Genomic DNA, 17,015 nt, shown 5'->3' with positions numbered 1-17,015 from the left:
GAAAGGTTCTTTACAGATTTATTTACTATGAACCATTGACTAAAAAACCCAGAGAGGCGTTATTGTTAAAACACTTAAGATCCCTCTCTTGTTCCGTTCTATAAGCAACTCGATATAAATCCATTTTTCTAGAAACTCATGGGATAATACCCAGAAAAGAAACCATATGACCCTCGCTAATTTACCGAATTGTCTACAATTTATTTAATTACTTATTTAACGTTAATTATAATCTTAAGGATTATCATGAAGAACTTAAGATGGTAATTATAGTTTAAATTAAGCAACAAAGAAAACCTGGTTATGCCAGAGGGATTGTTACTGAACTTACCACTGAATCATATCCGCTTTCTGCACGTCTTGAAATAGCCGCAGGGCTGTGTTTCGAAGTCCTGGGCGTAGAGTCATGACCAGAATCGTATTCCTCATTCTTCTGGCTCAGCTTCACGGCTGTGACTCCCGTTTCCAAGTTCAGAACAGCTCTGTTGGCACGCTCCGTGTTCGGCAGCGAACTAGGAGGAGGCGGCATGCTCTGCGGCTGCGCGGTGATGGAACCGAGGTTCAGCTGCCGCTCGGACGTCTTCCTTTGCATTCTCTCGACGACAGACGGTACATCTTGGACCAGCGACGTCTTAAAGCCGGTCTCTTTGAGTAAATTCGGATTTGATGCACCGTCTGGATGCCGTAAAAAAGCCAGATTGGCTTCTCGACTGCTCATTTTGGCGTGGCAATGATTGCGCAGGAACCTGCCGCATTTAGGCTCGTTGGGACGTGACAGGTCCTGAGTACTGGCGCTCAGGAAGGAGTTCTCGTACCAGTTTTGGACGGTGTTCGGTCGGGTCATGCTTATTTTACAGTTCTCGCAGAATTTTTCCTGTACGTAGGCTGGTTCTGAGTAGATACTGCTGTTGTCTTGGACGTCACGACCTCCTCCATATAGCATATCATTCAGAGTTAAACTCTCACATCTACAAATATTATTAAACCTATAAAAATAATTAGTGAAATTAGAATATGATTATTTACCGCGTTAACGTTCTGTTTTGACTGTCGCACTTCCTCTGTTGAGCTTGAAAAGTCTCTGAAGTACCCACAGTCGCTTTCGCCAGTCTGTTAGTATATAGTTCATGAAGACGCGCCAGCTGGTCGAATTTTCTTCTTGTCGTGTCATCGAACGCCATATTTCCGTTGGTTTTCGGATAAGGATTATCGGGATCCTCGTAATCATCGTAGTACCGATCGTACCTACATAAATTCAACAACAATTATCCATGGAAAATGAATTAAAATAAAATATACCTGTGCCTAGGTAAAATTCTTTCTAAATCCGTGTAAACCGACATGGAATCAGTAAAAGTCGACACCACAGTTAGGTTCTCTTGACTCAGTATCCTTAGGGGATGATCCAGGGGATTTCCCTGATCCACTTCGGGGAGAGGATTTTCGGATAGACCCATACAGTATGCGATATCCTCCTCAGTTACCTAGAAGTTCATAGGTGACCACCAAATTATTGCAATGTAACATAAAAAGTACCTGCAGACAACTGTCGATCATTGGAACTGGTTCCAATGGTTCTTCTACTTCGATTATCTCCAAGATCTCGTCGTCTTCATTGCCGACTTGTTCTTGGTCGTAATTGCTCTGGTAACTCTTACTGTACTCAGCATTAGATAACATCCTCTCCTAAATCAGCAATTCAGCGATAAGCATCAAGAGAAATAGTCTTAAATAACTATAAACAACCTTAAGAATCATGTCCAAACTCTCCAAAGACACTTCTCGAGAACTCAGCGGTTGTATGATGGGCAACGCTGGAGGTAACTCCGGTTCTTCCTCATCGTCGTCCACGAAAGCGTCCTCGTGCCGTTGCTGGTCCTCTAACGGGCTTTCCGCCTCAGGAATAGCATTATCCGATCTAGAATTACTGCAAATAACATATAATCAAGTTTTGCTGAAATCTTATATCACAGTATCTTACCTGCTCAGTTTCAATCCAGTCCTGATAACGCTTTCTTCGACGATTTCGTGTTTCCTGCTGGAGTTCAGTGTTTTGTAGACGGTCTCATCCTCTTGGTCCGGTTCGACGGAACATGATTTGAATTGCGTCAATTCTTTAGGGGTACCGTCTCGAGCACTCCCGTGCCGTTGACTTTGCAGATGAGTACTACTGGTGGCGGTGGTACTGAACTTGTTCTTGACAATTTGGGATGTCTGGTGTTCTACCCATTTACGGATCATGTTTTTCTTGTGTGAGTCCATGTAACCATACCTGGGGGGAATATAAACGTCTGTTAGTTAAATAGAGGGGATTAATTTATGTTCGGATTACCCTTGCTGGTTTTCAGCAGAACCTTGCATTGGGCCATCAATCCAGGTTTCACGTTTCTTGATGTGACATGGTTCCTTAACTAAGTGTCTAGCTTCTGCTACTTTACTTTTTGATATCCTGTAAAAGGAAATCGGATAAAGATAATGTTTATGATTAGCTTTGGGAATTTCCGACTGAAATTGACTATCGATTTATTATTGACTCTTTAGTACTTGATTACTTTTTACTATCGACTGTATCAGTCGCTATTTTTGGTTTGATTGATTTTAATACTTTTTACTAGTGACTGTTTTCAGTTGCTATTTTCGGTCCGACTGATTTTATTACTATTTACTATCGACTGTTTCAGTCGTGTACTTTTAGTTACTATTTTTGGTTCTACTAATTTCATTCGACTGATTTTTAACATTCTGGCTCAGTCGTCCTAGTCGCGAATTCGAAGAAAACCGAATTTAGGCTTACATAGATTTATATTTTTTAATATTTTTTCAAGATTGCAAATGTAATAGGGTAAAAAGATTAAAATCGTGAATAATAAAAAGTAAAATAGTTTTGACTGTTTTTATGACAATAATAGGTAATATTTCGATTATTCTCTCGATTTTTGTTAAAAAACATGTCGGTTCAATAATGAATAAAGCATTTACTTTATTTTAAAAAGCTCTAGTACTTATTGTGCGATCATTTTTAATTATGTCATGAATTAGTTTTTTTTTCTATGATTACGTGTATGTTTAATTTTTATTTACTATTTATGGTTATCGTACATCTTTAGTTTTTAGGTTTTGTTTAAGTTCTATTGTATTGTCTATATTTGTATATTTGTGGGGTATTATTCCATTCCATAGAAAAATTCTATTCCTTTTCACTGATCTACATAATATTCAAATATAAAACTAATCCTACTTCCTTTAAAATTAAATTATTAATTGCATGTTAATAGTATTTTAGTAATTATTTTTTTCCTTTTCTTTTGTAATGTTAGTACGTGAAGGAATATGTACATATCCCTCTCGCTTATACTACTGTTGGAAAATATAGGCACCTATACAATTGGTCCAAGCAATCATCTCCTTCCTTTCCTCTCTCACAATTTATACAGAAAAGAATTTGTACATATTCGTCTGATATCACGAATTGAATAAAACAGTCGAACCGTGCATTTGACTGAATATAGCAATTATTATAGCAATATATATATATATATATATATATATATATATATATATATATATATGTATATATATATATATATATATATATATATATATATATGTATATATATAGCTATAATAATTATATATAAATCGTTATATCGACTGTCGACTGTTTCAACTGTTTTCAGTCGATAGTTCCCAACGCTATTTATGGCCATAAATTAGTAATTACAAGGTTGAAGTTGCATTTTCTCTCAGTTTGTTTTTGAGTTATAGCAGTTCAAGTTGATGTGTTAAAATACTTGATGAAGTTAAATATGTAACAACAATAGTAAGACATAATATTATATAGATCAGTAATACTAAATATAAAGAGAAGTACTGTTGAAGTATATTAGGAATCCAGGATAATGTTTGACTCATTTTAAGTTTAGTTTTCTCTGTTCCTTCTCATTATTGATCTATCTATACCAGACTCATATATGTTATATGCTCTATCAATACAGCACTGAAACGGGCTTGGTATCTGGTCACGTGATGTGACAAGTAATTACAGTAGAGCACATCAGTTTCAGCAGAGTAGTTAGTACTACACTTTGTTGGTTTCAACAGAAGACAGGTTGATGTTGGATTTGAAATATTTTCGTAGTTGCTCGGTGTATTTATTCACATATTTAAGTGGTGTTCGGGCGAAGGTATCGCTGTTTAAACTGTAAGGTCGCCAAAGAGGGATTGAAGATATTAGCACTAGCTTATTGAAGACCCCTAGCTATAAATTATTTCAATTCAAGCTATGAAAAATAGCCCTAGTCCACGCATTCTTGGAACAAGTACAGCAGTTCAAGGTGTAACGTTACCACAAAATATTAGAATTTGAAACCATGGAAATTTAGGTAGAAACAGTACTATTTAGAAAAGCATCAAAGGATTTTTTGTATGTAACCTTTGTAATTTTCTATATATATTGTTCAAAACATATTATGCTTTAAATTTATCTCACCTAGGTCCATCAATCCATTGTTCATCACTTCCTCCATTCACTGTGTGCTTCAAGGGGTCAGCAACTTTCTTTACTGATGGTATCCGACTGGGCGAGGATTTCGGCGAATTGGTATGACACGGTGACGTTTTGGTGCTTTGTGATGGTGTTTTGTTTGGACGGTGGTTCATCTTGTCTTCTCTCTCGAGTTTTGGGGATGATTTAGTGGGTCGCTGTTCAGCAGAGGAACCTACAGGATCAGGAGAACATCGTGGTAAGAATATTGGCACTGATTTTACATTATTACCTCTCAAAGCCTTGCTCATCACACAACGATTGTCGCCGGAGTTCAAACTGGGGAGGTAAACGGGAGGATGTTCCCCATCGGTGGCATCGTCAGCTCGTCCCACGTAAATCACCGTATCAGCTGACAGGTCGCTGCTGGACGGATCTGGCTCGCTACTAGTACCGGTGGTTCTGGCCTGTTCCTCTCCAGAAGATCCACCTGTAAATCGGAAATTTTATTTCTGTTTGGTCGCGATAAGTCATCTTGGAAACTAACCTGATCCGTTACCAGCTGCGGTAGATACGAACTTGATTTTTCTGCGTCTCATGCGATGGATTCTGGATGCCAGTTGAACAGTGGTCAAGGTTTCCGCATAATTTTGTGCGAATGGTGACACGTGCACAATCATGGCGGCATGACAGGTAAGCGAGCTCAAGCAATCTGTAAAGTTTAGTTTATTTCAACAACAGTGGTTAAAAAGTTGAATTTTTCATAAAACAGAAGATGATTTAATAATAGTGAAGACGTAAAAGTTAAAAGTAATTTGAGCACATAAACAATGGATTTGAATGAACAGTGAATAATATAACTGAGCTTTTGTGATATCTATTGCAACACGCTCTTAACATATGAAAATAGGTTAAATATTCCTCTGTTTCTTATGAACAAGTAACAGGTCAATTGAAAAGTCCCCGGCCTGACACATAGATGGCGCTACTAGAACTAAACCCATATGTTGTCAGTTAGCCCTAACCCTCAAAAGATGCGTGTATAAATTTGACAGCTGTCGGATCATTAGTTTATGAATTATAGCATTTTGAGTGAAGCGACTTTTGTTATTGTGAAAAAAATGGATAAAAAGGAATTTCGCGTGTTGATAAAATATTGCTTTTTTAAGGGACAACATAGAGTTGAAGTAAAAGCTTGACTTGATGCCGAGTTTCCGGACACTGCCCCAGAAAAATAAACCATCAATGATTGGTATGCTAAGTTTAGACGTGGTGAAATGAGTACCAAAAGACGTTGACTGACCGTAAATTGAAACTGAATGAAATAGCAGACACTCTAAAGATTTTAGATTAACTGAACGTGTACATCCTATCATTCACGAATATTTGGGTATGAGAAAGCTGTCGATATGTGACAATGGATCAAACATAGTATTATTGGGCCGTTTGAAGGACGAAATCGGCGAAAAACGGCTGCATTTGAAGAAAAGGAAAGTGCAGATCTGCCCCCCAGCGACTATTTTCTGTCCTCAGATCTCAAAATAATGCTCGCTGGGAAGACATTTTCGTCGAATGAAGAGGTGATCGTCGAAACTGAAGCCTATTTTGAAGCAAAGGACAAAGCGTACTACGTACGTAAGTTGGAGAGTCGCTATAATCACTGTATCACCCTTGAAGGGAATTATGTTGAATAAAAAAACTAATTTTGCCAAAAAAAAAAATGGGTTTTACTATGGTAGGCCGGGAACTTTTAAATTGACCTTTTAATTCTTTAGGACAAATCATTAATAGATCTCCTGAGATCCAATAATTTTGAAACACAACATAAAAATTTACTTAAATTAATAAAATCAGTAGCAATAACGATGGGAATATTCAGAGGAATATTAGATATACTAGTGTGTAATAACTTAAAGACATGTATTCTAAAGGTACATCAAACAATGTATTTGAATAAAAGAATTGTTGAAACTCGAACAAAAAAATATATTTATGAAATCATTATATTACCTTTCAGAAGATGTGTTAATTTGTGCTCCTTGTAGGGTAGATGTTTTTGTCCATTGAAAATCGCCAGAAGAATATTGCCGACTCCAGATAGAGGGATTCCTCCGCTGGCCTTGCCTCGTTCCGAATTTCCCAGGTCTATGAGGTGAAGTCTGGATCGTCCTCCAGCAACTATAACAAATATTTCATTAATTGATGGTCATTAAGTAAAAGTTGATATTATCATGTAAATACAATTGTTAAATTGTTAAAGAATTCTTACATTAAAAAAATGATGTGACAATTGATTTTAGTCGATTGTCTTAAATGCAAGCTTAATGTCACATCATGTTGAAAGAATACTTGTAAAAAATAAGATTTTGCAGTCGAGGTCTACTTAATTTAAATTCAACTGTTAAAGTTTTAGTATTGGCGCTTTCCTAAGTTTTTATTTTCAACAAGATCTTTAAATATTCAAAAGAAAGTAGTATAATAATATTTGTCATCTACACAATTAATAATGTAATGAGTGTTTTTAGCTGGATGTTATTAAAAAATATTATTTAGACTGTAATTAATAAAATTGGAGAAGTATATAAAATGGTTCTGTGCAATGTGTCGTTTGCTCGATATTGTTTAACTCAAAAAAATCCTTAATTATGGGCCGATAACTATATGTCTCACAAAGATAATGACATATCGATTCCATTATCGCCCAATTTTTGATACAATACATGTCGGTTCAATAATGAATATTTACTTTATTTTAAAAAGCTCTAGCAGTTATTGCGCGATCATTTTTAGTAATGTCCTGGGTTAGTTTTTTTTCATAATTAGGTATATATTTAACATTTATTTAGTATTCATGATTATGCGTCTTTAGTTTTTAAGTTTTGTTTAAGTTCTATTGTATTGTCTATATTTGTATATAGGATATTATTTAAAAATATTAACATACGATAAAATATTTGTGGGGTATTATTCCATTCCATAGAAAAATTCCATTCCTTTAGTCTGATCTACATAACATTTAAATATAAAAGTAATCCTACTTCCTTTAATAGTATTTTAGTAATTTTTCCTTTTCTTTTGTAATATATATATATATATATATATATATATATATATATATATAATTCGTTATGTCGACTGTTTCAACTATTTTCAGTCGATAGTTCCCAAAGCTATTTATGGCCATAAATTAGTAATTACAGGGTTGAAGTTGCATTTTCTTACAGTTTGTTTTTGAGTTATAGCAGTTCAAATTGATGTGCTGAACTTGATGAAGTCAAATATGTAACAACAACAGTAAGACATAATAATATATAGATCAATAATACTAAATATAAAGAGAAGTACTGTTGAAGTATATTAGGAATCCAGGAGAATGTTTGACTCATTTTAAGCTTCACAAAGATAATGATATATCGATTCCATTACCGCCCTACTCTTCTGATCGCCCTACTCTTGGAACTTTTGGTTGTATTTCTAAATTTAAAAATCTGTTTTGAGGCCACTGTATTGAAGGGGATAACAGAGATTTATTTCAAAAGCCAAAGTTCTATCCTTTAATCACAGTATTTATTAATATGCATGGTCTGAATATTGACTTTTAGGTTTTAGGACTATTTTAGGTTCTGAGGAAAAATGTAACTTTCTTTGTATGTATATGGTAGTAAAAATAATCCTAATATAATTTGTAACATGGGAAAAGAATTATGATTTCAAGCAATATAAAAGTATCGTATTATGTCGAATATCTGGTGAAGCCAGGTCGTAGTAGGAAAGACGCCAAGGGAAATATAAAACACATAGTTATCCAAGAGTTTGGTTTATTATCGAGCTCTCCAGATAATAGGAGCAAAATGGGTCCAAATATTTAATCAAAAGATTTCAAAGCACGTGTCCCATCTAAGTGAAAAAGTCATCTATCTAAACGAATCGGGATGCAGAAAGGGGTTTCGTGAATCAGCCTTGTTAGCCACCATCAATAATCCAAGAGAAATCCAAAAAACGAGCGATTTTCGTCAATGTCCAACTCTCAGTACACATAATTTCAATATGAACAGTTCCTCAACAGTTAGTTAAAGCTAGACTAAGAAAATGTAAACTCATTTAACAATTCTTCTTAGCCATACGTACCCATTTGTAAATGTAATTCAACTTTTTCTTGTATGGTAATATTACAGTATAAAGCATGCTTATGAGCCCGATGTAGCTGTAAATCTGATTTATCCAATGGAAATTGATATCAACCTCAATATTAAAAAGGCTTCCGGAATTGATGATATTTCATCTGGGTTCTTGAAAGAGCTCCCACGAAAAGCAATAATCATGTTGATACATATATTCAATGCCCGTTTAAGAATAAAGCATGCTCCGCAATGTCTTGAAGTTGCTCGAATAATTATGCTTAAATAACCTGACAAACAGGGAGAACAAGTCGGATCTTACAGGCCTATTTCGCTGCTACCTGTGATATCAATATTATTTGAGAAACTGCTGTTTAAACGTATTAAACCATTTATAGAAATTCCAGATTTCCAGTTTGGGTTTCGAAATCATCACAGAAATATATCAAGTACACAGAGTAACAGCGGTTGTTGAAGAAGCATTGGAAGGAAATAAATACACCCCGCAATATACTTTGACTTTAATAAAGTTTTGACCGGGTATGGCATTTGGGATTAATATACAAAATGAGCAAATTACTATTGCAAAATTACTGCCTACTGCTGGAATAATATCTTTTCGAAAAAAAATTTAGGGTCTGGCATGAAGGAGCATTCTTAAGATTTTTTCAACTGGAGTTCCAAAAGGTAGTGTCTTGGGACCACTCCTGTATTTGCTCTATGCTGTTGGTATTCCATCAATAAAAATAAACAGTACATGGAATGTTTACCGACGACATAGCTATCATGGCAAAAGATGGATTAGAGATTGGAAAATGCAGCTTAATAGCTTGAAATCTGTACATGATAATATTGCGTTGGGGAGAAATGATAGAAACCTAATTACATCTCCTAACGGATGTCCGATTGCTTAAACACAAAATCAGCTAAATACCTTGGAATACATCACGATGGTAGGTTAAATTGGAAACATCATATCAGATAAAAAGGCAGGGAATATTAGCCTTAAAGCCAAGCAACTGTACTGGTTAGTCAGAAGATACGTTTAACTTGACCTAAACTCAATGAGAATGATTTTGCAGTCAATCATAAAGCCAATTTCGAACTATGGTGTGCAAATATGAATTTTAACTAAAACATCAAACCAACTAATAATCGAAAACAAAAACAAAGTCCCAACGAAGAGCTACATGATGACCTCGAAATCAAATATATATAAAGCGATCCAACATTTCGGCTTAAAACATGAAATAATATCGCTAAATCACAGCAACGTAGAAGCAATCCAGCTACGGGACAACATGCAGGAAATCAGAAAATTGAAGTAAACCAAACCACACGAACTAGTTTAGTGTAAAAGTGTATTTTTAACTTTAACTTAAGTAGATTAGTTTTACTCTAATTTATATTTTATACGGATAGGTAACATTTTCTTTGTCTTTGTAATTTGTACATACTGATGTATGCTTAAGATATGATTGTTATTACTCTAAAGTACACATAATCTCTTTGAATAGGTTTGTGTTCTTCTGTCCCGTGAAGTTCCTTCGACACATTTTTCACTCTCGCCGGTTCCGCAACGAAGTTGGCACGGCTCGGATGCGAATTTATTATAATTGAGTCCTCTTATCGTCCCCTTTCTACTTAAAAACTTGCCTCTGGACGCTTCGTCGTTCGCCCGTCTTCCACCTCGTCCCACCCCACCCGTCGCTGCTCCATCGTCGTCGACTATTCCGCCGTTCTCTAATCTGCGTCCTCGATGCCCCGCGGCTGCCACCGTCTCAATCTGATACACAACGATTTTGCCTGGAAAATTTCTCGTTAAGCCGCCACGACACAACTTTGGTCCCATCCAGAAGGCCGTACGAACTTTCCGATTTTTTTTCGCCCTTATCCGAGCCTTTATTAAAACGCGCTGAATTTCCGATTATCTACGTCAACAATGGCCGCCCGAAAAATTCGTTAATTTTTTGCTAAAGACGTGGGCGGAGATTAATTGTCTTCGGGGTTTCCCAAAGCATCGTTATACTAACCTCCTCCTTTTCCCGCGACGCTATACTGGTAAACGTGAAGGGTAAACAATAAGTGCGAGTCACGACAGTCATCGCGGGTGGCTGGGCTTCGACTTTCGATGGCGGCGTCCAAGTAATGGGCCGCCTTCTCGGCCGATGGTACCCGGAGTTCGCAGTGAGGTGGTTGGTTGCCGAACAGGGGATCGTCCCGAAGATACATGCCTGGAGACTGCTCCGAATCTGCAAAAATAAATTTATAATTACTCATTCTGATGGAAATACGTTTTTTAGTATACTGACAATAAAATATTTTGTTTTTGTTTTTTTTCCCAATTATAAATTAAATATTATTTCTAATTAAATATTATTTCTAAGTTCGTATCAATAAACTTAAATTACTTATTTGTAAAAAATGATCTGGAACAAGAACTATATAGAAATAAGGCCAACTGCATGATGAATAAAATATTATTAACAAAAAAAATTGAACTAATTTCAAAAAATAAATCAGGAACCCATCATAAAGTAAAAAGCAATCAAACTTATTTTTAACACAAAAAGCGTTCTTTTGGCACCAGCCAAAGCAATAGATATTATATACCACTATATATATTATGTATCACAACCCGAGTTGAACACCAAAAACTTATTATATGTATAGGGCTGGTAAATATTTATCCAATAACACCAGTACATTATATTACACTTCTGCTTTAGTTCTTTTGTATTTCACACTTTTTCTTAACATGTAGCGTCTACCTAAGTTTGGCATTAAGGGTCGTGCCGAGATATTTGTCTCTATTTATATACGGGATTGCTTGTTGATTTATATAAGTTAGGAACTGTGAAATGGTTTAGAAAACAAAAACTATTTTATTAAAAAAATTGTTTTATTATACAGAAAGAAAAGGCGACTTGTTGAACGGCGATACAAAGCGACACTGAAGGTTCTTATCCATTAGAAAACAGACCAACGCGTCTCACTCGTTCACTATTCAGTATATAACATACTGGCTTGTCTTTGATTTGTTGGCGAAATCAATATGTACTGGTTTATTTCGATTCAATTTTCAACACGAAATAACGAATATCGAAGGTTTAGTTTTTAGCTTGTTACTAACTGTTTAGTTGTTAATGCAGAAATAAGGATCAATAAATTATGATCCTGATCCTAAGCAAGTAACGTAACAATTTTAATAACAATAATTACTTTTAAGTGTTCCAAAATGCGTTAACTTCTTGTACTTTATAAACTAATCGAAATATCCTTAATTAAGCCTTATTTTTGCCTCAAGAACGACGTTTATGCTTTCCCTCGTTTTAATTTACCAAATACTGCAAAATATTGTTGTTTCCGTGAGGTGGGGTCGGAGGAACAGCAATAAAAACACCACACGAGACTGCTAACATCGTTTTATTTTAATTCTCGCTCCCCCTCCCGCCCTCTCGGCCTAACACTTCGCCGATCTCCCCCAACAGAAACAGCTCCATCGAGGCGAGGAGGTCGAGGCACGATTCCGTCGCGTTTCTTGGCCAGTTGGCTTTTTCACCGGGTGAGCGATGAATCTAAGAAGCCGACCTGATGGGTAATTCATCACCTGGCTTTGTTTATATTTAAGGTGGGCCGCGGCTCCCCTCGCCCGCCACCGACCGATCCCCTCCCCGCCCCCTGGTGCCGAGATCACTGGTCCCGATACACATTCGAATTCCGTCGGCCAGAATGACATGCTAGCGTGATGGTGGCTCGGTATTGGGGGAGGTTTAGCGTTTGGTTGATAATCCGGGTTTTTTTACTTTTTTTTCTGGTTTCGTTCGATTCAGAACAATATAAAACACAAACCACTTTTCTGTTTTGCGTATTTATCTTGAAATATCAGAGAAAACTTCACGCAGTACAGATTATTATAGAACCCTTACTCGAGTGATTTATTTTCCATCGATTATTTAGACTTTAATCTCTATATGTTACGAGATAGCTTCAATATTATAGAAGCAATAATATAGCAATTTATTTGTCTTATTATAGTTCCAACACCGGATAATATTTGTGGTAATATAGTTTTCTTGTTACTATATATGATTTATTGGATTGGGTTCAGTTTGATTTGTTGTCCAGTTTGATTGCTGCTGTATCTCGGATGATAGTTACTTATCATCTATCACATTAGCATAAAACAGTTTGATTATCGCAAAGTACAGAAAATGTATTATAAAATTCAAATATCTATTATACTTTTTGTAGTGTTAAATTAATTTGATTCAACTAGTATTTTTATTACTATTAATATAGTATGTAGGTATCAGGCATATACATCAGTTTTGAAGTGTTTTTTTGTTTGAAGCTTTATTGTGAGAAATCGGTACAATGTGTTTTACTCAAAGTATTGTCCATAGATATTTGCTACTTCTTCCCATCTTTCTGGAAATTTACGGATTTCATCTCGAAAGAACGATGCATCTTTCGAGGATATCAACGAATCGAACTATTTCGTTGGTATTTTCATACAAAACTTGGATTTATTAGCACTACTTGAACAAATCATGAATCATATTGGACTAGATAGCAATGAGAAAGAGCAAAGTCTGGAGATTATGGTGGGTGAGGTAGCTCTTCCCATTTTACTACCGGATTTGCATCATATGGGCGAGCGTTGTCATACTAAAGGATAACATTTATGTATATTTTGAATTCCTGTCGCTTTTTGCGCAGTGCTCGGCTCAGACGCATCAATTGTAGTCAATGCTTATCGACAATTCAATTTCAAAATTCACTTTTTTCCTGTTTTGAACGCTATTGTCATCGTCAAAATCACGACTTTTAAATAGTTGAATTTTATGAAACACATGGTGAAATCGATGGAGCATGGTTGTTATTAGCTTCAGACAGCATTTTGTGTCTTATTTTCTTCAAATAGAGGTAAAAAGTAACATTTCTCGCAAATGCGGTTTACTCAGTACAAATTCAGACAGTTTCAACGAACGGAAATTCTGAACAATTTTTGCTCACACCTCGACGAAATAACATATACTGAAAAAAGAAGAAGTTATAAAGTTAGTTGCAAGTGTATCTGATGCAATTTAATATACAATACCGTAATATGTTGTAAACTCTTTCAAAGTGTATAGGCTTGATATTAATTGACTGTCATAATTTATAGAGGTATGATTCACCGCTTTTATATTCGATCATTATTAAAATTTAAATATTTAAAAGTTATTTCTCTTATGTAACATTAAATTATCTATTCGCAACATTTTAACTGTAGCTGTAGTAAATTAATTTTGAGGAAAGTAGTTTATCTATAAATTTAAAAATATGTTGTGAAACAATTACTTATTATATTTCTTCAAAATAATATCACCTTCGATCGGAATCTGTCTGGAGGGCTACGATAGTGTAAAATTAGTTAATAATATTTCTGTTTAAAGAGTGTTAAATAAAAATTGATTTGAAAATTGTCACCAACAGCACTACAACTTTCTAAAAATAGTTTTTAGACAAATTCAGAGCTGAAAAATTGTCTTCATTTAATTAACATAATTTATTTACTAAACAAACATTCAATAATTATTTATTCTGTTAATTTGGTTCCTTCAATTAAATTATATAAGCGTTCAAAGCGATAAAATATAAGTTTTGCCGTCAATGACAAATATCTGGAAAACCATTGACAGTGGTACAGAAATTTGGGAACAAAACTCTAGTTAGAAATATAGGAAAACAAAATAATGAGAGTAACTGTAATTATAGACACTTTTGGATCCCATAGAGACAAGTCTTCAGAGTCTGCTACGGAGATCTACTAACTTGAAATGCATTGAATAGCATTCCTTTTTTCCATATTATTTCCGTGTTTAGAACGTAAAAATATATAAAGATCAGTTGAATAGATTTTCTGTTGCAAAAAAAATGTTTTTAATGTTTAAATCCATGAGTCTAAACCCATGTTGTTGCTAATATTATAAGAAAGTTTTTAAAACATTTTAAGTCATTGAATAAACTACTTAATTGAAACTATTTTTAATAGTAATAACTAATTACAAATGATGAATGATATGATAATATTTAGGCAGTTTTATATACTTTATAAGTGTTAATATTATTATTAGATGATTATTAAAAAAATAAATACACACACAATTAATTATTCTTAATTAATTAATTCTTTTGAAATAAATAACCTATAAATAATTTTAATCATACAAGTGTGTATTTTTAATAAATAACTTGTGTTAACTAAAATAAAGTGTTAACATTACTGAATATTGAGGAATGTATAAATATACTATAAATTACCGAGAAAATGTTTCAAAATAGACTAAAAACGTTTAATTTGATTTACACCATAGTTTTAAACACCTATTTTAACGTGTATCTAAGTAAAAACTGTTAAGTTTGAGGATTACACTTATTTAGTATTATTGAAAAGTTAGTTTAAAAATGTCGATAAAATATATTAATTTATTTTACAACATAATTTTGACGAACAATTTTAACGTATACCTATGCAAAAACTACTACGTGGCGTATTAATATACAAAATGGCTAATATTTTGACCCAGGAACGTTTAGCATGCCCATTGTTGGACTGGAGGAATTCGGTGGCCGGGTAACGGTGGCAGAGGGGCGGTTTGTTTTATGTCATTAACCCACAATTATGGGACTTCTTTGTAAAATAATACGGAAGTAGAGGTCGTGTACTAATTAAAGTTCAACGCAAGTGCTCGAGACAGTAGGAATTGATATACATTGAGATTCTTTCGACGATTTACTGTTAAGATTTATCTAAGTTTATTAGGCTTAATAATAATTATAACATAATCAGGATTTCATTAGGAGTTTTTCCTTTATTGATACAAAGAATTTTTGCATTTAGATTACGTTATTTTTTGCTTTAAGTGAATGTTCCATAAAAACAAGGTTAACTTATTTTTTTTTCATTTTTCTTTTCACGTTTTTATTATTGTTCGTGCTATTATTTGAGACAGTTTTTATACAGTTTGATTTAAAATAAATTTATGTTATGATGGTCCGCGAAAATCAAAGCATTATCTAAGAATATTAATATCGTTCATCCCTTGACATTACTTTTGTTATGATTTGTACAGCTATTATTTTTCTTGTCTTAAAATTCTTTCGATGACGCCCATTGTACTGAAATCAATATTTCTAAAAGGTGGAAACACGCAATGATCTTTCTTTGAATAAAAAAAGGATAGTAAAATTAACGTCAGTTTAATTTGTTATTGGTGTATAATTTGTTATTTTTGGAGCTAACAAAATGTTATTTACCATAAGTAATGAAGCATAATTCGTATTAAACTATCGGAAAAGTTGTGGCAACGTTGGAAGTGCCGGTAGTGATAATCCTAAGAAAGATAATTGTAAAAGTAGATAATTATATTGAGAGAGAAATGAATACTTGTAAATATAGATAATATAATTAATTAATTAAATGAATAAAATTAATAATCAGGTGCCTCTACACGCAAATAGAAGCGCCTTGCTCCGGATTGATAAATAAACAATAAGAAGTACACGAAAAAACCGCGGTGGTATATTCATTCGAAATAAAATGAACGTATAATGAAGAAGAATAGAAAACCACAGGTTACCTTCATCCGTCAAAGGAGAAAGTCAACTATATAAAGCATATAGATAGAGTACAACAACTAAAAGAAATTAAAAGGTCCCTTGAAGTATAGAAGAGATGCTCATTGCCACTATTAAATCTTTTAAACAGATATAAATACATAGCAAGAGAAATAAAATAGTTAAATATTATATAATACAAAATACAAATATATTAGAGTTGCAAATGCTTATAAGATTGTAATACTATTAAAATGAAGTTCAAATATGTTATTTCAAAATATTGGGTAAATAAACAGTATATTTTATTCAACATAATTCCCTTCAAGGGTGATACACTGACTATTGCGACCCTCCAACTCTCAACCATTTTTGTAGTACGATTTTGCTTCAAAATAGTCCTTTGCTTCAAAATAGGCCTCAGTTTCGGCGACCACCTCTTCATACGACGAAAATTTCTTCCCAGCGAGCATTCTTTTGAGATCTAAGAACAGGAAATAGTCGCGGGGGGCCAGATATGGAGAATACGGTGAATGAGAAAGCAATTCGAAGCCCAATTCATGGATTTTTGCCACCTGGATGTTTTCACTGAATTGTGACACGGTGAATTGTCTTGGTGAAGCAGCACGGTCCAATAACGCTATGTCCTTCCTTTTTCAAGATAATTAATGAAAATTATTCCATGCACATCTCAAAATACAGCCGCCATAACCTTGCCAGTCCACTGTTGCGTTTTCCCATGCTTTGGAGCGGGTTCATCGTGTGCAGTCCACTCGGATGACTGTCGATTGGACCTCGGTGTGAAATGA

The 17,015-nt window shown here is 34.4% G+C and overlaps 1 protein-coding gene across 1 annotated transcript in view; it reads right to left on the bottom strand.

The window, feature by feature from the left end:
* LOC143191537 (kinesin-like protein CG14535) overlaps window positions 1-17,015 on the bottom strand; it is a 660,599-nt gene that overhangs the window by 7,135 nt on the left and 636,449 nt on the right. The window contains exons 11-22 of the mRNA XM_076396712.1: window positions 10,635-10,853; window positions 6,494-6,661; window positions 5,031-5,195; window positions 4,776-4,973; window positions 4,490-4,718; window positions 2,333-2,449; window positions 1,982-2,272; window positions 1,747-1,927; window positions 1,537-1,686; window positions 1,300-1,484; window positions 1,027-1,245; window positions 332-968 (exon numbers count right to left, since the gene is read on the bottom strand). Of these exons, the coding sequence (XP_076252827.1) occupies window positions 332-968; window positions 1,027-1,245; window positions 1,300-1,484; window positions 1,537-1,686; window positions 1,747-1,927; window positions 1,982-2,272; window positions 2,333-2,449; window positions 4,490-4,718; window positions 4,776-4,973; window positions 5,031-5,195; window positions 6,494-6,661; window positions 10,635-10,853 (2,759 nt within the window). The remainder of the gene's footprint in view (window positions 1-331; window positions 969-1,026; window positions 1,246-1,299; window positions 1,485-1,536; window positions 1,687-1,746; window positions 1,928-1,981; window positions 2,273-2,332; window positions 2,450-4,489; window positions 4,719-4,775; window positions 4,974-5,030; window positions 5,196-6,493; window positions 6,662-10,634; window positions 10,854-17,015) is intronic.

Source organism: Rhynchophorus ferrugineus, unplaced genomic scaffold (assembly GCF_030347505.1).
Source record: "Rhynchophorus ferrugineus isolate W39M unplaced genomic scaffold, kcgeb_rfMv2 rfM2, whole genome shotgun sequence".
In the NCBI taxonomy this organism is placed as follows: domain Eukaryota; kingdom Metazoa; phylum Arthropoda; class Insecta; order Coleoptera; family Curculionidae; genus Rhynchophorus; species Rhynchophorus ferrugineus.
This window is presented reverse-complemented; position numbering and strand designations above follow the sequence as displayed.